At 39.3% G+C, this 22,876-nt stretch overlaps 1 protein-coding gene across 1 annotated transcript in view; it reads left to right on the forward strand.

Annotated features, from left to right (window-relative positions):
- The window catches only part of ANO6 (anoctamin 6), a 194,864-nt gene that overhangs the window by 140,951 nt on the left and 31,037 nt on the right, over positions 1 to 22,876 (forward strand). The window contains exons 8-15 of the mRNA XM_019653066.1: positions 380 to 667; positions 885 to 998; positions 3,070 to 3,185; positions 5,482 to 5,616; positions 8,267 to 8,372; positions 13,052 to 13,112; positions 21,450 to 21,729; positions 22,493 to 22,592. Of these exons, the coding sequence (XP_019508611.1) occupies positions 380 to 667; positions 885 to 998; positions 3,070 to 3,185; positions 5,482 to 5,616; positions 8,267 to 8,372; positions 13,052 to 13,112; positions 21,450 to 21,729; positions 22,493 to 22,592 (1,200 nt within the window). The remainder of the gene's footprint in view (positions 1 to 379; positions 668 to 884; positions 999 to 3,069; positions 3,186 to 5,481; positions 5,617 to 8,266; positions 8,373 to 13,051; positions 13,113 to 21,449; positions 21,730 to 22,492; positions 22,593 to 22,876) is intronic.

The raw sequence follows: 22,876 nt of genomic DNA on the forward strand, positions 1-22,876 counted from the left end.
GTATTCCATTGTTTTTATTGTTACTCGCTAATTTAGATGGAGTGATGGGCAAATAACAAGTTTACTTTTCTTCCTTTAAAATGTTAGTAATTTTATGAAAGAACTGTGATAAGAATTTTAATTACTTTCTCAGTAATTCAAACCAAGAAATTATCTTTAAGGCAAAAATTTATGATGATTTGCAAATCTGTTTTTATTGTATCTTCACTTTTCCCAGCCTGTGTGTATATGTGTGTGTGTGGGGGTGGGGGAGAGGGCAGAAGTGGCTCATGCACATGTATTCTAACTACCAGCAACGTAAGAAAACTCTGTGTATTTTAAAACTGTGAAAATAGTTTGTTTGGCTTTCCTGAATTGTGTCTTTATTCTTCCAATATAGGTTTTGGATGACAAGCTTGTGTTTCTAAAAGTGCATGCCCCGTGGGAGGTGTTATGTACATATGCTGAGATAATGCATATCAAATTGCCTCTGAAACCCAATGATCTAAAAACGCGGGCCTCAGCCTTCAGTAATTTCAATTGGTTTACCAAAGTCCTCCAAGTGGATGAAAGTATCATCAAGCCAGAGCAAGAGTTTTTCACTGCCCCATTTGAGAAGAACCGGATGAATGATTTTTATATCCGTGATAAAGATACCTTCTTCAACCCAGCCACCAGAAGCCGCATTGTAAGCCTAAACCAAATTTAGTGCTGTCTTGGGTGATTTGGAACATGCTGTTGAATAATTAGTGGTTTAGTTTGGTTGGTTTAGTTTTGTTTTTGAAAGCTGCCGCGTACACAAAACAGAAAAGAAAAATGCCTACACATTCCTGTTATGACAGTAAACAATGATCAGTTACTTAACACTGTATAAACCACACACTCTGTTTTGGAATCTTTTTTAGGTTTACTTCATCCTCTCTCGAATCAAGTATCAAGTAAGGGAAAACGTTAAAAAGTTTGGGATTAACAAACTTGTTAGCTCTGGGATCTACAAGGCAGCTTTCCCTCTCCATGATGTAAGTCAAACAGCAAATATGAAATAAAATACCGAATGTATACTTCACTGTTATTAATAATAAGGAAGGGTAATTGTCTTGACCGAACTTAAGTTTCTTCCTCAGCAAAATGAAGATAATGTATCGAAAGATTACAAGCCCATGCAGGGCAAGAACTAGGTTATTCACTGCTGAATCCCCAGCATAGAGAATGACCCTCAGTGTAAATGAATGAATGAGTGAATGAATGAACAAACAGTAGCTCTCCCACAGTAAATGTGCAAAGTGGTGTAGAATTAGTAGTTAAGAGCATCGACTCTGGAGCCAAAATGCCTGCTTCACCATTTTTTAGCTGGATGACCTTGTGAAAGTCATTTAGCCTCTTTGTTCCTCAATTTCCTCATCAATAAAATGGGGATAATAATAGTACCTACCTCATAGAATTGCTGTGAGAATTAATTAATCCATGTCAAATGTTAGAACAGCCCCTGGCATATATATAACAAGTACTATGTATGTGTTAGCTATGTTCATAATTACGGACGGATGTCATTATCAACCAGGAAAGTATTAGTTCTTTGTAAGCAAAATCATGTTAGACCTTCTCGTTTATAATTTTCTGTAATACAGGTTTTTTTGCCCCCTGAAATACCATTTCAAACTGTGCCCTGGAATATCACAGGGCTTCTAAAAAGTCATCTGTCAGGGTTCTTGTCATAATGGCAATACGGCCGAGTGTTGACATTTTTTAAGGACTACATTCTGAGATGACAGCAGCTCCTCACATTCAAGAGCACTTCTCTAGCCGATAATCTCTCTCATGAAATGCAGTTTTTAACATGTGAGTGCTTCAGATCCTTAATGATTCTATAAATGCAGGGATATTATATCTAAGCGCTTTAAGTAAATTCCGTTATGAAAATAAATTAAATACCAAATTATATTGCACTTGTTACTTTGTGGCATTCACTATCAATGTATCTGACCTCTTAAGACCAAAGAAAGCCAACACCGAGATTGATAATTGCTACTGTGTAGTGCATGTATCTATAGATGAAGACAATATTGAAATGTACTGTGTAAGGTACTAACGCTAGGACACTAGACAGCTTGTTGGTACACATGCATAAATAGAGACCAGAGAGAAGGATAGACAAGCAGATGCTGAGCTTCCTGGCTGAGACCCAATGCAGCAGCCCAGCCGGACAGTCTGTGTGTTTTATATTTGTGCCCCAGGAAGATTAGCAGTGATAACATGACATGAACTCTGGGGACGCTTGCAGAGAGCTCTCCTGAATGTTAATCTGGTATGCCAAGGTTCTGTAGTATCCAGTTGGCATCTGCCCATGCCCAGTGCTTTTCCACTAAAGCCTCGTAATTGCAGAGGTGCCATATCCAGGCCAAGGAATGATCTCACATGGTACTTGGAAGGGAGGTGAGTGGAGGTCAGGACCCATGTTAAGGCCTGGCTGGGCGATAATCTGGATCTAGCCCAGGAGGAAGCAAGCAAGCCAGGTGGGAAGAAGAGTGACTGAATTTAATCAGAGGCAGCAAGTTTTGTTTTTTGAATAAGCTAAGTGTGTAACATCAAATGTCTTCATTGTTTGTATTACACGTGTTGTCACTGAATAACTGTTGAATTGAGGGACAGAGAAGCCTGGGTTTTAGAACTGACGCTGCTGCTGACCAGCGAAGGCCCTGTTTCCCCCCAGTGTTCACTGAGGGGTCTGGATTATCAGCTGTCCCTACATTGTGGCAGTTTGGGCACTTCAGCAACCCAATTTTTCATTGTTTAGGATTAGCCCAGTTATAGGACATTAACATCCCTGGGGCTCCCACCAAATACCTGCCGTGTTCCCCAAGATTGTAACAACCAAGAATCCCTTCCCACCCACATTTGCAAATGGCCCCTCAAGGGGTTAGTAATACCCCTGGTTGAGAATCACTAAAAATTACATGGTATTTCCATCCGCTTCAGCACATGAAGGCCCCTTATTCACGAATGACTGTGAAGTATCAGCACCACATTTAACAAGCAGATTTGTGAACACATGGTGGTTGCGATGCTCACTTGTTTGCTTCTGCTCCCCAGTGCAACTTCAGCTGTCCATCAGAGGATTTCAACTGCCCGAATGAACGATACCTTCTATACAGGGAATGGGCTCATCCTCGAAGCATATACAAAAAGCAGCCCTTGGATCTTATCAGGTGAGGTGTTGTACAGAGCACTCCGGTGGGAAGGATGGACTCAGCGTTGCCCTCATGGCATCTAACTGTGACAATACTCAGGGTCTTGCCAACAGGCAAGCTCACCGGGACCTCTGAGTTTCATTGCCCAGAGTTTTTATTGAGGCTTCACTACGTAGGCATGCATAATTGAGTCATTACCCACATGGCTCAATCTCCAGCCCCTCTCCTGTTCCCAGAGGTTGGGCCAGCGTTACCTGGCTGAAAGCCCCAGCCCTCTAATCACATAGCCAGCCCTCAGCCTGAGTCATCTCATTAGCATAAACTCTTGGGGCCCATCAAGAAAAAAAAAGGAAGCATAGCAGATGACTTGATTCAGCCATGAGTAGTCTTTACAGAGTCATAATAATGTAAAGCAAGGAAATTAACCAAAATTATAATGTAACTAGGTCAAGAAGGTAGAGGAATGGAGGTGTGGATAGCAGATGAGACAGGGGGGTTGAAGGAGAGCTTAATCCTCCTCTTCCAAAGTAGAAAGTCAATAGGTGATATATAAAACTGAAAAATCAATAAGCAACACTACAAGTATATTATGTAGAGATACGGAGGTAAATAAGAGTTGAAAGTGGTTGCTTCTGGGCGATAGGAAATGGGGGAGTTTGCTTTTTATAATCAGTCTTCTAGAACTGTTTAACTCTTTAATAAATGTATAATTATGACTTTTATAAAGAAAATCAAAGCTGAATTTTTAAAAATTTATGTTAAGAATTGGGATATTTTTGGCAGAGAGAGAGAATGATTAGAATATCATATTCGAAGGGATCCTCATTATGCCCAGCCTTTCAGCAAGAGCTCGGAGGCAGGCTCTGTTTAAGATGCAAAAATTCTGACCTTGCCTACAGTGTAATGTGGCTACCTCAGAAGTAATAAACTCCCTGTCACTGTAAATATCCAAGCAGAGACTGCCTCATCAGCTCTCTAAATCTGTCAGGATGTTTGTACTATTGGGGGTTAGACCAGGCAATTTTTAACACACTTTTCCATTTTAAATGTGGCATGTCTAAGGGTGGATGGTTGATAAGCACATATTATAGAAAGTCTAACAGCAAAGAGCCAAGACATCTCAAACCCGTTGCCAGGCTTCCTATCCCAGGCACTACCCTGAGCCTGCCATATGTGTGCGAGATAACAAAGCCCCTGTCATATGAACATGGACACACTTTGTTCTCCTGATTGCATGTTGGGCTCATCCCTTCCTTTTCCCCAGGGATGTGGCCTGCGGCAGGCCTGTCACTAGGGAGCTGGTCTCACAGCTGGCCTGTGAACGCTGGTCCAGCCCAGGGACAGTCCTGCCTGAAATCTCCCAGGTGTCCACACTCTTCTCAGAGCTAAGTCCCCACTGGCCTAAGCCCAGGGGGCTCATTCTAGCTCCATACTGAGCGGGGAGTGTCATAAAGGCCTCAGACTTCAGTAAGTGTACACGTTGAACCAATCAATACCGAAACAGAGGTGAATCAGTCTAGAAAACTATCAACAACAGCAGCAATCACCTAAAAAAATCATTATTTTCTCCTCATCCCTACACCCTTTTCCCCTGCTCTGCCTAACCGTATTTGTCTCCCTTTCAGGAACAGTCTACTTCGTGCCCAAGCCTCCTTCACCCAACCTTGTCTATTTGACCTCTTCCATTGTACCCCAGAGCACACCACTGATCAGTTTTTAAACTTTAAAACTTAAACATTGAAGCGCTAGATAGAAGGAATTCAGGGTGCTGGATTTCCCAGCCATACCCATCCTGCCCTCTCCCACTGTCACAATGCGTTTTATAAATTTTTGGGTCAGAGAGACATTCCACTACTGATTATTATTAGTACTAGTCATTCTCTTGTTATTATTTGTGAGTTACATTACATGTGCTCCAAGGAATTTCCCCTAAGTAAGCAAAACTAGGTAACGCTGAGCAGATGGTCATGTTCATTTGTTTCATGCATATTAAGGATAATCTTTTGGAGAATGTGTCAAAAGTGCTAGTCTTTACAAAGAACAATGGTGATATTCTCTACTTGCTCCATATTCAGCATTTTTCCTTCCTTTGCTCTATTTTAATTTAGTTTGCTTGAACAGGCCAACCAGCAATCAGTACTTTTTGTTTTATAGTGGCATTTGGGGTCTGCTATGAAAATGAGTATATTTTAAGTGGGAATGGAGTCAGAAGTTTAAGCTTAAAGCTTCCTTTATTAAGAATCAGAAATTACTATTCGGATGAAGCCGCAGAGTGATTATTTGTGTCTTCTAAAAATAATTTGTCTTTCTTCAGGAAATATTATGGAGAGAAGATTGGAATCTATTTTGCTTGGCTGGGCTATTACACTCAGATGCTCTTCCTGGCGGCCGTCGTAGGAGTGGCTTGCTTTCTCTACGGTTATGTTAATCAAAATAACTGTACATGGAGGTAACCTCTGTTTGTTCTTTGTTTCCATGCTGAAAAGTTGATGAGACATACAATTATTTTCAGGGTCTTAGACTCTTAGTAAAAGAAGACTCATTGCACAACACTTACTGCTTTGGATGATATATCCCTTTTGTTCTGAGCATAGTAACTAAGTGGAGTGGAAAATTTTCTTCTTAGATAATGCAGCGCAGTCTCTGACAGGAATGTTACCATTAGGAAACACTTCAATATTTTAAGACAATACTTTGAAAAAGAATGGAGGTCTGGAAGGAGGACTGTCCTTGAACTTCTGGCCCCCAGAGGAATTTCACTCAGCTTGTGGGCCAAGAGCAGCTCTGATTTCTTCCAAGGTTTCAATGGCAAAACTGGTAAAATTGGTGTTTTTATGCTTTTAGAAAAGGTTCCTTAATTTATATGAAGAAATATGTGTTTAAAAACTCCAGTAAACAATACTTTTGTTTTACTTTGGAAAGATTATCCCTTACAAAGGTGGGGGGGAGGGATATAAGTGATAAATGTTAGCTGTTAGAATTAATACCAGCTGCACTTGTCTAAAGAGAAATACATGGGTGCCGGCACACTGAATTTCACCATCGCTCTTCTGATATGTTACTGTCCCTCTGCTTTTGGTGGCTTCCACCTCCAGGAGGGATAAACACGAACCAAGTATGTTCTCTTGATCCTCTGGTCTCAATCCAGATGTGACAGCCAGATCAGAATGTCTGGGTACCAGCGAAGAGCAGACCACATTTTTCTAACCCAGAGCATATCAGGCTGACTCCCAAGGCAGGAAGCTCGCGTGACAGCCCTGATGTGTAGGCATAATTATCCTTTCTATTTTAATAGAGGATTCTGAGCAGTTTGTACCCATTATGGCTTCTTAGCTAGAAAGCTGCCGATGGTCTTGGAAATACCAACTTCTCGTCACTGAAAAAGAGTTTAGGGCCAAAGGCTGAATGTTGATACCTTTTGCCTAAATATGTCTTTGGTTTCCCCATTGTTTTGTATGTTGTTCCAGTCCAAAAAAAAAAGGCATCTCAGAAATGCACTTTCGAAGTGTAAAAGTTACATTTTTATAAGGTTCTTCAATGGTGGTGGTTCTCTTGATAATTCATTTTATAAAATCACCATGATACACCACACAGTTCCTACTATTTCACACAGATTAGTTTTATAGAAAACCAGGGGGGCCTTGGGAATATGGTCCCTCGGCACAAAACGTTTGAGGCTTTAATTATTTAATTTTAAAATATGTTTAAAATATTTAAAATATATGAATTTTAGATACGTTCAGTTAGTTTTACCACATACTGAGTAGATTAACAAGAATACACGTAGAAAATATATTTAAGGTATAAGGAATCATCCAATTTAAAAAAAAAACAAAAAACATTACTGTGACCCGGGAAGTGCTTTGCTGGGTTGCATCCCCTCACTTTCCACTTGGGAAATAACAACTGTCCTAAATGTTGACTTTTATCCTTCTTTTACATGTAATAGATATTCTTCATCACATATATTTGTATCCCTACAAAATATATTTCATTTTGTGTGCTTTTGAAAATATGGATGCATAAGTGAAGGATCTATAGGTATTTCCTCTTCTGTAAAATGCTCGTTTAAAACTTATGCCCCCCCCTTTAAAAATAACTGCTGTGTTGATAAATAATTTTTATACTATGAAATGCACCCCTTGAAAGTGTGCAGTTACACAGCTCCAGTCCCATTCACTTAAGAGTTCCTCTAATGGCTTCCAGAGGGAGCAGTGAGCATCCTGTCACTAGCTGTTGTTTGTTTTTTCTTATTAACTTGTAGGAGTTCTTTAAATATTCTGGTGAATAGCCCTTTGTCATGTTTATGTGTTGCAAAACTTCAACAATTTTTTTTCCTCCTTTTATGGGGTATTTTAGTGAAGCTCTCACTTTCAGAAGATTTTGAATGTACCGATTATTTTTCTTTATGATTTATGCCTTGTGGTTTCTCATTTATGGAACTTCTCCTTACCCCAAGGTCATCTAAATATTCTTTTTTTTCCCCTAATAAGTTGGCACCGTTGCATTCTCAGTTTGCACCTGGAATTGATTTGTATGTGATAGGATTTAGGGGTTCAATTTCATGTCTTTCCATATGGATATTCCAATGCAGCAGCCCCATTTATTGAAATGTCAGTTCTCACCTTACTGATTTGCTGGGCCAGCCCTGTCATAAGTCAGACGCCTCTTTCTGAACTCTTTATTTTGTTCTTGTAGTTAGTTTTGCTTAACCTATGCCAACAGCACCTTGTTCTTTAGGGGTGCCTTGACTGTTCTGAGCCCTTTGCTCTTCTAACTGAATTTACAGCTCAAATGGGGGAGAGTTGACATTTTTAAATACCGACTTTTCCAAATTATGAACATGATCATGTACCTATTTATATAGGATTTACTATATGTATTTCATTCTTTCAGAACAGTTTTATAATTTTATAATTATATAATTATGTAGCAATTCTTTATCAGGTTAGTGAAGTTTGTTTCTGTCCCTAGTTTTATAAGAATTTAGTTTAGTTTTCTTATCTTAAATGGATGTTGGATTTTTATCATGCTGCTAGAAAGGAAATCCTATTCATTAAATTTTTTAAAATTTGATTTGATTTTTCTCCTTTTATTAGCAAAGAAGTTTGTCATCCTGATATTGGCGGCAAGATCATTATGTGTCCTCAATGTGATAGACTTTGTCCGTTCTGGAAACTCAATATTACTTGCGAGTCCTCAAAGGTAATTTTTGTTATTCCAAACATTTACAAATAATGAAAGATATTTTTTCTTCTAATAATTTTAGTAGAACATAGAAATTGTATTTTTTTCCTCTGAGGAATTTAGAAAGGTAATCTTCAACTAACCCTTCATTCTGAAAGGTAGATGTGGAATGCAAATAATTAATTACAAATAATAAATTGAGATTGAAAGCCTTATCTAAAATCTCCTGGAGGGTCAATGAGGAACTGCGGAATTGAAACGATTTGAGTATTTCAAATAACTAAAGCAGAAATCTCAGTTGACTTGTCTCATGAATACTCTTTAAAAGGTTTACTATTGTAAGGATTTTCCTTAATTCAAGGGAGTGGAAAACCTGAACTTGTGTTTTCCCACTTTTAAAGTATGCTGAAACTATGCTTGAATTTTTGAAGACTTTGCTCGTCAGATTTAGACTGTATCTATAAATATGCATAAAAAAGATTTTGTATATAAATGATAACAGATACTCACTTTGTCTTTCCAAATAGTCCCACAAAACACATCTGGTTCCCCTTATACATGGCAGATGGCTTTGAGTTATGACCTCTTAAACTTCTGGAGGTTTAGGACAAACATTGAGACTAGAGCAAGTTTATTGAAAGGCATGCCAGTAACTCCAGACAGGAAGAAGGGTGGTCAGCTTGCTTTAGAGAGCTTTCCTGGCAACCTTGACATTATCACCCCTCTTATTGTGATCCTTCCTCTATCCCCTTGTTCTGCCATGAAGGTTTAGGAATCCTTAGATGATCTCAGAATATTCTACCTACCCCATGTAAGTCTTCTTTTAACTGAAATGCGTTGCTGTGATGGCGATGTCACTTTGTATTTTATACTTTGCAAAGCCTTGTACTTACCACTTTTGGCACACACAACCGCCCTGTGAGATAGGCAGAACAGGTATTATCTCTATTTTATAGATGAAAACCCTAAGGATTTAAAAGATTAAATAATTTGCTCCAGGTAACCCACCTATTAACCAGAAAGCCAGAAATTGACAGAAAGTTCACATTTCCTGCCGTTACCATGTTCCTCACTGCCTGATAGTAGTACCAGGCACGTCACTCTCAAATTGAGCTCTATGTTTGAAAAAAATTGTTCCATCGCTTAATTAAGATGATTGCAGGATATTGTCAACACATGGAGTTTACACTTAATTAATGAATTAGAATAGACTTCACTGCCCACCCCCCAAACCAACATAAATTCTAGACTACAAATAGATAACACAAGGCAAAAGGCTTGAAGCTAGTAAAAGAGGAGCTGCCTTCTGGTGATGTCAACTCATAAAAGTCACGAGTTAGTACATATCCTCAGGCACTGAATTTAAGGCAAATGTCAACAGTAATACCAGAGGCAAATCATGCTCCGCAAAGTACAATTGCACATTCCCTTTTCCTTAAGGAATTCTCTTTCACATATCCCATCCCACCTCTTTTCTCATTTCTTCTCCACCTACCCATCCTTAAACACATGACTTTTAAATATGTCCCTGTGTGCATTTTTTATCATTGTTTTGGAAAATGTGAATCATTCTCTTCTAGTTTCCTGAAGGATCCTTGAGCCTTGTCAAAGTGATTTACAAAGGGAAGGAAGTATGTTAAAAAAAAATTAAAAAAAAAAATATATATATATAAAATGTGTATTTCATAATAAAAATAATTTAATAAAAAAAATGAGTAAAAGAATGAAATGAAAAAATAGGTTTAAAAGGGGGAAAAGAAGAGCACCTTTTTCATGCTTTTCTTTTTTTGTTGGTTCAGTCAATCGTTTTCTTCATTTATACATTTGTTTGGAGATTCATTTCTACCTTTCTTTTGGAAAGAGATGGAATATTCACTAATTGACATGTATGCTAAAAAGGTTAACAAATTAGAAATAGAAATAAAATGAGGATCAAGGAACTGAAGAAACAGCTATGAAATAATCAGGATTAATATTGTTTTGTGAGTGAGCACTGAATAAGGTTCTTAGCTTTTTGGCTGGCAAGATAAAGGGAAACATGGCAAGTTATAATATTTTGTTCTTAGAAACCTAGTAAGTTATAAAATGTTGATCCTTTACAGAAAGAAAGCATAACAAATGGTCATTTTTCTAGATTTCTCTAAAAATCGTCATGCCTGCTCTTCACACAGCTGTGCCATCCTGCCAAGCCTTTACTAGCCTCAAGCCTTTTACTTTGTGTCATCTATGACAGATAAGCAAGCTATGCCAAGCTTTGTACCAAGAAAGCCCCTTGTTGACCTTTTCTCCAACTTCTTGCTTCCATGTCACTTATGAGGCACCAAAAAGAGGGGCCCGCCATCTCATTCTCTCTTGGGTTCTTGATGCTGACACATGTGGCAAAAGTAGTAACTTCATCCAAGCCACCTACCTGCCTCTCACAGGAGTGCAAACATCTCTTGTCTTGAGCTCGGCAACTGGGGTGATCTTGGCACCGGCAGTAAACCTGCTTTTTCTTGCTGCACCATTTTTTTTCCCTCTTGCACTGACAGATGTGCTTTTTATTTTGCAGCATAATAGGGCAAAGAATTCACAGCCAGGCTTTTTTCTTTCTGGAGTGGGTGGGCAGGGGTGTCAGGGCAAGTCGGGAGGCATTATAGAGAGGTTTGCATTGATTCCTAAAAGAGGAATAACATTGGACAGAATCTTCAGTAATTGCATGGTAACATGCAGAACTATTTTTCATAAAACTTTTCATATAATTATTTTATTTTGGGGGGGTAATTTTTATTTTATATTTTTACTTTTTCTTAAATAGTTAACTAATGTTTTATTTTTTATTTACTGTACTTAAATATCACTGTTACATATTGCTGACTATAGTGTCCTGTTTTGAAATGTACAGATGGATTGGTGGCTTTAAGAATGTGATAGATATTGCAGAATATATTTAATTAAGAGAATCTAGGGGGTGCTGAACTTTTGTCTGTACACATGTAAGTGGCATAACTAAACTAGGGATGGGTAGAATTTAAAACTTGTAGCTAAAAGGAAAACCCTTTCGGGAGTGAACCGAGATCCTTGGTTGCTGCCAGAATGCCCCTGGCTTTCAAAGATTAAGTCTTTGTCAGTATACAGCAACCAACTGTACAAAATCCCTATCAGGAGAAACAGTAGCAACGGGATAGATTATTGGCACATGCCAATCTGGATGGTGGGGACTAGCTAGTCTGAAGGGCGCAAGGCTGGCTGGAGGCTGGAAAGTTCAGGATGTAGGGTAGACCAGCGGCTTGGGAAAGTCAAAGGGTTAGTGCACTCCTCAGAAATTCTTGTTTTCCAAACCAGTTCCTAAGATGCTTTTCTCAAATAAGGTTATAATAATTTTCAATAAGGGATGAGGCATGATATTAACAGACAACTTGGAGAAGGTGGTTCCTAAAGAGTCAAAGCTAAAAGATTTGAAATGTGTGGTGCAGGGAATCCCAGGACTAAAGGAGTAGGTGGAGAGCTTTGTTCCCCAGAGTGCTCACTCGTTTGTCTTCCTAGAGCTGGATTTAAGAGGAATAATTGGATGACAGCATTTTGGGATTGTGCTTTCTGATCAGGGTCTCTATGGATGATTGAGGAGCATCTAGATGCTTTGAAAAACAGATATATGAGAAGATGTTAGGTAGATATTTTTTTTCTGAAAATAACATAACTAGTGTTTTTATGCAGATGAAAGATTACCCATTTTACATCAGTATAAAGGGCAACCCCAAAAGTTACCTAAACCAAAATAGAATTTAACTTAGAAGTGGCCTGGAATTTTCTTTAGCATTTGAAAAGCTTGCTTTTTTCTTACCGATAGTTTCCTTTTCTACCCTGTTGTCTTTAGTTTTCACATGAGCTATCCTAAAATTGATATATGTTTGCCACTTCTTCCATTAACTTTACAGATATTTTTAGGAGATGTAACAAAGCTCACTAATGAAAAAGTAGTAAATAATTGAAAGATTTTCTAGGAATTCATGGAGGGAGGTAGGCTTATTTTTATACTAGCAAAAAAATGAAATTTAGCAGGACTAGTGAATAGAGCCTTCTTTGCACAGGTATGTCATTTATTCATCCATGGTCATTGTACCCTTTGCAATGTCAGCAAAAGCACCTGTGCATCCTTATTCTAATGGAAGCCTCTGTCAGTGATGGTAGAAAAGCCTTTATTGGGTTTGAGGAAACAGAGCTCTCCTGGAGGAGAGCCATCTGAGAACAAGCTTTGTACTTCTCTTAACAATTAAAGCAGGAATTGAGGAACTTATCCTCTGATCAGGGTGGGATGATGGTATGATGCAAATCATAATCAAAAGTTGCTGGGAGTTCACTGTATTCTTAGGACCATACTGGTTCCTCCAATTCTTTTTATGACAGCTCATAGATGAGCTATTATTTACAATCCTGATAGAGGCTTTAAACAGAGTGGAATCTGGACAGCTATGCCTATTTCTTTATTATATGGAAAGATTCCATTGGAAAATGCATTCTGGTAAGTTCAGCTAAGGCTGTTTGCTTCCAGAAGAAAGAGAAATTCCATCTATAAGTATGTAGTATTTACAGTGATTGTAAAACAAGTTATCAGCTCTAAAAAGAAATTCAGACTCTATAATGAAGTAGTGCATATTCGATGAATTCTACTAAATGGAGAACAGGATTCATTTATACGTCATTATTATATTTTCCAGAAATTGTGCATCTTTGACAGTTTTGGAACTCTGGTCTTTGCAGTATTTATGGGGGTATGGGGTAAGTTCTTTTCATTGTTTTTAGTTTACTTTTGCCTTTTAACAAAAAAAAACCAAAAACCTAAGATTATAAAAGCACCTAATTTAATAGCATTATACAGGTTTTACATAGGCTATCAAAGTAACCCACTTTTAGGATTTTGGATTACCTAAGCTTCAGCTCACCTAGAACTCCATTTATAACTCTAAGGCCATTGCATCAGTTACTGCATAAGAGACTGACTCAAAATGTAGTGGCTTAAAACACAGTCAGCTGGGGGGTTCTTCAGGCATGGGCTGGCTCAGCTGATATCTCTGGTGAGCTGGCAGCTGCACTGGGGTAGATGGTCTGACAGTCACCAGGCTGGTTTGGTCTATGGGCTCAGTGGGCTTTTCATCTTGCTCCACAGTCTCTCATCCTCCAGTGGGCTAGCCCGGGATTCTTCACATGGTGGTTTTAGGGTTTTACAGAGAAGCAAAATAGGACAAACTCCAATGCACAGCCATTTATTAAGCCTGTAGTTGCGTCAAGTTTGCAAATGTCCCATCAGCCAAAGCAAGTCATGGCCAAACCAACAACAATGTGAGGAGGTGGGAGGACTTCCCAAGGGCTTGGATGGGAGGAGGTATAATTCATGGGGAGCCATTATTGTAGCAGTCCCACAGTTATGAACCAACCTGACTTTCATGGGGTTGGGGTTCAGGGGAAGTACCACACAGGGATTACAGGTAAGCTTTCTTCTTTATGCACTTCTATATAAGTAAGTATTTAGTAAATATGTGTTACTCTTACAATAATATCACATCCTATTTAATAATTGAACAAATATAATCCTAAAGAATACCAGGGGTGCCGAAAAAACGTATACATATGACTTGTATTCACCTTTTGTTATTGGTATATATTGAGTATTACAATTTTAATACAGTTTTTTCCTGTCTTAAAATGTATATACATTTTTTTTGGCACCCTCTGTGTAATTCTCATATAGAAGCTTTAACATTATATTCGCATTAACTTTGAAAGCATTATTAATGAGGCAATTATTTTCTTTAAATGCAAACTTTTACATGTTTAATTGATGTATATATGTTCTACCACAGAAGACAAAATTTTCCATTTTCAAAGATAAATGGGTTTCCAATTTCACTGTGTAAGTCAAGGGGAAAATAGAGTTCAGGTTATAGATAGGTGGGGGAAGAAACAGAACCAAGTCTCTTGTTCTTTTTTTTTTATTGTTAGTTTCAGGTATACAGAACAATGCAATAGTTATCCTTTTCACCCCTCACAAAGTAACAACCCCCCTCCCCCCATCAAGTCTCTTGTTCTTAAGACAGCACATCAACACATGTGACTCACAGAAATAGTTCTTTACAGGCGTCCTTGGCAGTATTTCTCTTTTACAGTGGTTGTGCCTATGAAGGGTCACCACATGGATCTCAGAATAGACAATAATTATTTTGGACACTTTTTAGGGAAACTAGTTGCCAGTCCTGAATAAAGTAGACTGTAAGATGGCCAAACTTATCTAATAAGTTAGACTGTCATTCAGACACTTAGCATGTTTTGGCTGGAGACTGAACACTGGCTAATATTTGACACATAAAAGAATAAAATTTAAATTCATGTATTAAGATCCTCTGTACTCCTCCACTATAATCATTTTTTCCCCTGTAAGAGCATAGGCACTGAACACTTGGGTGGAGGGCACTTTAACTCTCATCTAAATCTTAGTTTCATAATATATAAAATTCTAACACCTCTATTAAACTCCATATACTAATGGATGCCGACAGCCCTAATTTAAAAAGACATCTTAAATAAAGCAAATATATATATATATATATATATATATATATATATATATATATATATATATATTAATTTTGGCACTGGAAAGACAAACCTCAGATTTCCTAGCTAACATTGCTTTCTGTGATCATTAACTACACGATGTTTATAGAACTGACTTAAGCATATTGAGCTGTTGATTTTATTTCATCAGATTTTAGAATGCAGAAAACATTTCAGCCCTGCTTGTAAGCACCATATGTGCATCTTTAAGGAGATGTATGTATGATGAAGTCTTTATTTTAAGTGCCTTATATTGCTTTTCTTGTTACCTCTGCCTTATGAGAACGACTGCTGTGAACCTCATTACAGAAAGCCTGAAATGGTATAACTAAAGAGGCAGGAGGATCCTGTGAAGGTTTTTCATATCACCGTCATCATATTCCTGTAGCATTTCTTTTGTGCCCAGATGTATATGGCACTTAGTATTTTTCTGCTCCCTAGGAGTTACAAAAGTTGAAGGCAGAAAAAATTTTTTTAATAAAAATATAGTTCAAATCATATACTTATCTGAAAAATGTTCTAGGCTGGCTTCCAGGCCAAGCCAGCCCACCCATCCATACTGACTCTTAGGGCCCTAAACACCAACCCATAGTTGAAGTAAAGGTTTTTAACATCCCCCCCACACACACACACACACATTCCTTGTTACTTCTTACCTACTTCTCTCTTATTCTCCACGGATCCAGGCTCTTGACTGCATGACTGCAATTTTTCATTTTTACTTTTCAGTTCTAGTCGAGGCTTAGTGATTTCTGAAAAAACACCAGATACCTGGCTCATAAGGGGTCAGGGTATCAGGGTTCTGTTACCCTAACTAGGTGCACTTGGAGGTCAGGAAATGGCTGCTGGAACTGTTAGTTCCAGAGTTGTGCTGCTCCTGCTGGCTCCACACCAGCAAAGGAACGCAGCTCCTACAACCACTCCTGCCTCCATTCAGCTCAGTTTCTGATTTAAGTGACCCACAGATGCATCTGATGCACATGTTACAAATCACATCTGGAACCCTAGCTGCAAGAGAGTCTGAGAAATGTGGTTTTCAGTTTTGTAGTCTTTCAGTTAGGAAGTTGGAATAAAGGCTGATCAAACTCATCTGCCTTTGTGAGTAAAGAGATCTGAATAGTTTCAAGACCTGTTAAAATGTCCCGGCCCTTCAGCAGCAAACTCTTACAGCAACTGGAACAATCCCATGTACCAGAGTATGCCTCTTGTCCTTAGATATTGCTGGATATAACACCACCAATGCTTTAGTGATCCAAACCCCTTTTTTTGTATATGGACATCTTCTCCATCTGATGCATACTTTCTCTAAATGTAATAATGTCATGAGTAAGAGGACAAGCTGTTCTTAATTCCCAAGGTCCTGGGCAGCCTTCCCTCTTTTCTTGTTATATGTTGATGTAAGAGTCCTAATTGTGTCTCTCTAATCAACTAGAGCTTCATGGTGTGTGGTTTGCCAGAGTACATAATCGCAGTGCCCCCAACTGGAGTTCTGCCAGTTGTTTTATTGTAGGGAGAGAGCAAAAGGTGCGGAACAGGAAATCCCTGTCTGACATCATGCACAGTTACCCCAGGTCCTGGTGCTCTCGGTGTGGGACACACAGCAATGTGAGTCAGCATGGATGTGGCCCAGGAGGACTACAAAACATTGGGTGGTCATAGTAGGTTACCACTGTCTTCCATGGACCCTGCAAATCCTTGGCTGTGTGAAATGAGGAACTAAGAAACTCCCACCCATTTCTGCAATTCTCAGGGATTTTGCCTTCAAGATTGAGGATTTGTTAACAACTCATTATTTCTCACCATATTGTTTTTTGCTTGCATGGCAGTCCTATCACTTTCTAGGCAGAACTGCTCCTAAAGTTCAAGATTTGGTAAACAGCACCCTCTTTACACCTTATTTTCAAGTTCAAGGAGGATGAAGGGCATCTACTGTTCTTCCTTTATAGTGCTGATTAAAGTTGCTTATCTTGCTTTTTGTGAGAAAAGTAAGTTTTCTTTTTCATAAGTTGTCTCCTGTTGACACTGTTGCTAGATAGCTGGTGAGTAAATGATGTCTGTTATACTCCCATTTTAAAGATGAGGAAAATGACACTCAGGGAAATGAAACATTGCTCAAGTTCACAACAACAGAAAGTGACAAGCAGAGACTAAGAGCTTTGCAAATAATTTGGGTGTCATCAGCCTTGAGATCAATGACAGAATGTAGTCTATAGTAATAAAGTTGTAGGAAGCTTTCAGAAAGATGAAATATTTACTCGATTGATACAACAGCACTGTTTTGTCTGGGGCTTTGAATACTAGGTATGGGTTAGAAAATATTGCCATGTCCTTGGTTCTACCTTACCTGACACAGGTGTAACAGGAAGAAGAAAACAGCAGGCTTCCAGCCTCCTTTTACCAGCCTTGAGATAAGTCCTGGCCTCTGGGTGTCAACATGAGCAGTGCTTTAATGTTCTTAGCCACAGTTTTCTTTAAAAATGGACATGTTTAAAGATATAAATTCATGCAAGTAAGCTGCTTTTTTATAAAGTGGAAGCTATTTTATTTACTTTGTAGAGAAGGAAATTGGGGATTTTCTCCATTTTTGAAAAAGAATTGCAAAAACATCTACATTTCGAATAGTATTTAGATTAAAATTGCAAAATTTAGAGGAATTACAGAAACATGAGGAAGACATATAGAGTGGCTTTAGAGGGCTTTTTCCAGTAGGCTGGGTTCAAAAGAGTCCACAATGGGCCAGACACTCTCTTCCCACCCGTAGTTTCTTTCCTTAGGCCACACTTTATGCCGGTGTAGTCCTAGTGCTTTGAGTAAGTTGTAAGGTCAGAGAGAACACATTGTGATTCCCTCAGTCTGTTTACCCTGAACTCCTCCCAGTAGTCAAGAGGCTGGAGCTACCATGGCCTCACCAGTAAGCTGTCACATTCTCCGTGGTTTGTTCTCCGTCTCAGCTTATCCAGGTCTGTTTGTGGGTACAGGGTGAACTGAGGGTCCAAGTGGACTGGTGTAGCAGAGAATGATGGGAAGTGGATGGCCATGCACAGAGAGGAGCAGCTGGAGTCATCTGGGCTCTCTGAGTGGATGATTCCATCCTTTAGAGGCCCCTAGTGGCGAGGGTCATCCAGCGTCTTGAACGGCTTCCTACAGTTCATGTATTCAACTAATATTTGTTTCATGCCTGTTGTGGGCTTGTGCTTCCACATGAACGAAACAAGATCCCTGCCCTCATGAAGGTGACATTCTAGTGGGCATGATAAACAATAAACATAGAAGCAAATGTAGGTCAGGATGCGTGAGTGCTATCTATATTGAGCATGGAAGTGAAGTGAGCACGGAAGTGAGGTCAGCATAGGGAATAAAGTGTGCCCTTTTTGAGAGAAGGTACGCTACCACTGGATTGATTTCATAGTTTAGATGGGAGACAGAGTTGAAAGAATTTCGGGGGTGGAGAGTATTGCAATCATGTCAGTAGAATTCTCAGGTAAGCTAAAAAGTAGGGGTCTCCTGTTTAATGGGGGTACATGGGTGTTTATCAAGGAGATGTGAACCAAAGGGTCTTTAGTAAGTGGGTGGCCTATACTGTGCTGCTTCAGATGCAGCCCAAGGCGGGTTAGCTCATGGGTGACTCATTTGGCCCAGTAGAGTTTGCTTTTAGGAGTATCTGCCACGTGAGGCTGGCATGGATCAGGTAGGCAACAGAATGAGCCAGTCATAGCTTGGTCCCTCAAGACTTTCATCCCATTGATACCCCATTTCCCCCTGATTGCGCACACGAATATAAATGGCTGGGCAGTTTCTCAGCGGTGGAGGCATCAGTCTCATACTGAGCACGCAACAGTGCGGGCCCCTTGCCGTGGCTATGCCCTAGGTAGATCAGTCCTGCTGTCCTGGGTCTCACAGGGGAGCCAGCTAAATTTCTCTCACAAGTTATTCACTTAGAAGATTTGGGGGTTTGAGTAACCTGAGAGTGTCAGGAAATAATACCCACGGGCTTTGTAGATTTCACCCTCCAAAGATAGCTCATCCCATTGTAGCTGTTGTGCCAGGAGCTGGAACTTGGTAGACGATTAGGCCGTTGCCTCTGCTCCCTGATGGGGCCAATGGGTTACAGTGTAAACTACAGCTTGGTGACAGGTTGTGGCAGCGGGCAGGGGGCATCATTGCTATTTAAAGAGGCTAAGAGGCCTTACATAACTCCTGCCCTGGGTTTCAAAGTTGCATAAGGAAGACTAGCTTCCTTCTAGCTCTCCGACCAAGTAGGAGACAAGAAACCGTCTCCCCCACTCAGCTCTATGCCTCCATTAACAATAGCACCTATAGTAAAAAGCTGGGTCACCATCTGTATGCTCTTGTAAACATCCAGGTAGCCACAGCAATGGCCACATGAGGGTTGGTGTACCCGTGGAGGCAGTGTGTGGGACCAGAGACAGTTCCTAGCAGTGTGCCCCAGAGGAGTGCCAGAATCAGAAACTGGAAAGGCAAGCAGTGATGACACCTAAGCAAAGAATGGGTGTCATGCAGGGTACAGAGCCGAAGGAAGATGGGCTATGGAGCAGGGTAGCTGAGGAGCAGGCAGCTTTGGGCAGCGCCGCATAGTAAGAGCTTGGTCTCTGGAGCCAGGAATGCCTGGGTTTGCTTTCTAATTACAACACTGTGATCTCGGCAAGCATTTGAACCTCTCTGTGCCTCTATTTTTATTATCAATTGTTAATAGCAATAACAATTACCTCAGAGGGTTGTGAGGGCCTTTCCAGATATTATGTCATTAAGCTCACAACAGACTGTGAGGTAGGTCCTATTTTCCCCATTTTGCCTAGAACACACATTTGCATAGCACACACAGAGTCCTTTGTAATGGGCCCCTGTGATCTCTCCACCTGGCTGCCCCACCCTCTTTATCACACTGTCATCTCACTTCCAGACTATTTGCAGTTCCTGGAAAGTACCTGGCTCCTCTTTGGCCTGCTTGCCTTTGCCTGAGCAGTTCCCTGGGGGCAAAAGGCCTTAACATTCTACCATCACCTGATCAACTCTTTTTTTTTTTTTTAATTTTATTGTTAGTTTCAGGTGTACAGAACAATGCAATAGTTATCCTTTCACCCCTCACACAGAAACAACCCCCACCCCCCATCTACTGCCCTCTCACCCCCCATATCATGCTTATCTATTACAATTCCATTGACTCCATTCCCACTCTCTACTCCACGTCCAGTGACTATATGTGTATATAATTATAGTTGACATATATTATTATTCAACATCAGTTTCAGATATTCAGTGTGGTGGTCAGGCCTCTGCACCGACTATGAAGTGGTCTCCCTATCAAGACATGAGTCCATCTGGCCCCCTAAAAAATATTTACAACATTATTATTTTCCCCAGACTGTCTTGTCTATCCCTGAGGCCATATTGTAGTTACCAATTTGTATTGTCCATTTACACAATGGAGTATTACTGAGCTATAAAGAAGAAGGAAATAGTACCATTTGCTACAATATGGATGGAACTAGAGAACATTATGCTAAGTGAAATAAATCAGAGAGAAATAAATCAGAGAAAGACAAATACCATATGATCAACTCTTAAGTCATCACCTTAAAACTCACTGTAGTGGTTCCCTCTTCTGGGAGAGCTTTGGTTGCATGGCCTGGCTCTGTGTGCCCAGAACAACCTATGCTTACTTTTCATCATAGCCCTCCGAATAGTCTATCACTTCGTTATAATTCCCATATGCCAAGGAGCCCCTTGAAATAGAGACTATGTCTTTTTTCTCTTTATTCTCAGCACATCATAGACATTCAAAAAAATATTTGTCAGTGGACTAGTGGTAATTTCAGAATTTCTGTATAGGAAGGGCTTAGTGGTAGCAGTCTGATTGGAAGAAGGGCCTAGGGGTTTTCAGTTAACATTTAATGTTGTCTTTATTTAACATTTTAAGTTATAAGTCTCAAAAAATAATAAAAATTTCTAAACATTTTTTATTCATACTTTACACAAGATTGAGAAAACCTGTTTTCCATATTTAATAATATTATTGTCTTACTTTGGGGTGGCTTGGGTGATGGTAAATAGAGATTTGGGAACTACTAAAGCATCCCCCCACCCTTAAGAAGGAAGGAAGGGGGGGGATGTGGGGAAGAGCAGACTGAAGGATAGATGATGAACTGCTTTTAGATTATGATAGTTATTTGTGTTGTTTAGTTGGCAATAAAGTGCTGGTAGGAGACACTTGAGCATTAGACACACTCACATGCTTTCTGACCATCACATTATTACCTTTCCTGTAAGCTTATAATATGTTTTCACATAAGAGCGATAAGTTGGATAAATTATCAACATTTTCCAAAAAGAACTCATTTTTCTCTTTTAAATATTAGTATCATATATAAATTAGATTTTATTGACCATATATAAACATGTTATGGATAATATTATTTGGTACAGATTTCTGAAACATCAATCATCATTAAAGATCCACATGATTCCGCTCTCTCTCTTTGTTAGTTACCTTGTTTTTGGAGTTTTGGAAGAGGCGCCAGGCAGAACTTGAGTATGAATGGGACACTGTTGAGTTACAGCAGGAAGAACAACCCCGGCCAGAATATGAGGCACGGTGTACTCACGTGGTGATAAATGAGATTACTCAGGTAAGGAGGATGCTATTTAGACCCATTTTAGTCTGTTTATTGCAGGGGTTCTCAACCTTGGCTGCACATTGGGATCACCTGGGGACCTTAGAAAATACAGATGCCCAGGTCCCATCACTACATACTCGTGGTACTTAGTGGCCTGGATGTGTTCTGGGCACAGGGATTTTTTTAGAGCTCCTTGGTGATTCTAATGTGCACCGAGGTGAAGAAGCTATGCTTAGAACAGTGGACATGGGAGATAAATGTGTTTCCTTTCATAACAACAGTAAAAATGAAAACAAAAATTACTCTGAAATAGATGTACAGCAAGCCCTCAATGTTGTCTATAGGTTCGAGACTTTAAGTGAAATGACATATTATAACAAAACCAGTTTTACTATAGGCCAATTGATATATACAAGAGTTAAGTTCTTACATCATCTCATTAACATTGTAATGAAATGACATTGAACGAAACGATATTTGAAGACCTGCTGTTAAAAAAAGGATGCATTGGTTTGTGTCTTTTTCATAACATCAGTAAAAAAAAAAAATGCAAAAATAAAAATTAGGCTCTGTACTTAAGTATATAAGGAAACATTTATAGGTTTTTATGGTTGATGCACAATTTTTCACATGCACCATCATCATTTCAGTCCCTTTCATTCTAAATTAGCTGCCCCTTTGTCTTGCCCTAAGCCTCAGTCACTGCTCCCCCTTCTGGTTGGGATGTGCACAAAATAAGGTGGCTCTTAGCCCAAAGCTGGAAGAAGGATGAAGAAGGAAAACATTGGTTGAGCTCCAACTATGTCCAGGCACAGTAGGAGGCATTTTGTATAATTGGAAAGGTAAATTTGCTGCTGCTACTGCTGCTACAAATAAAAAAAAACTATATATCTCTGTATAAATATTCCAAAGCCAGCAAAAGATGACTTTTGAATCATCTACATTATTGCTTCTTTCCACCAACACAGAAAATTTAAAGCTGATTGTACTTGCAGTCATCAGCATAAGGACAGTGAGTTCTGAATACGAATAGCTCTTGGATAGAAATGCTTTTACCAAAAGCATCTGAAAATGTCCCCAACTCTAGATTTTATAAATTGAATCACAGATTTACAGAATGTCAGCACTAAAAGGGACTAGAGAGAACAGTTCAATCTCCTTAATTTACAAATGGAAAAGTAAAAATGAGGTTCAGTTATCAAGAGAAGGTGACATTTGTCTTTTACAATGTAACAAGCTTCAAATAATCCCCATTATGAATGGTTCCCACTGTTTACCACACTAGTCAGGGTCAAA

The sequence above is a fragment of the Hipposideros armiger genome, unplaced genomic scaffold (genome assembly GCF_001890085.2).
Source record: "Hipposideros armiger isolate ML-2016 unplaced genomic scaffold, ASM189008v1 scaffold_194, whole genome shotgun sequence".
In the NCBI taxonomy this organism is placed as follows: Eukaryota; Metazoa; Chordata; class Mammalia; order Chiroptera; family Hipposideridae; genus Hipposideros; species Hipposideros armiger.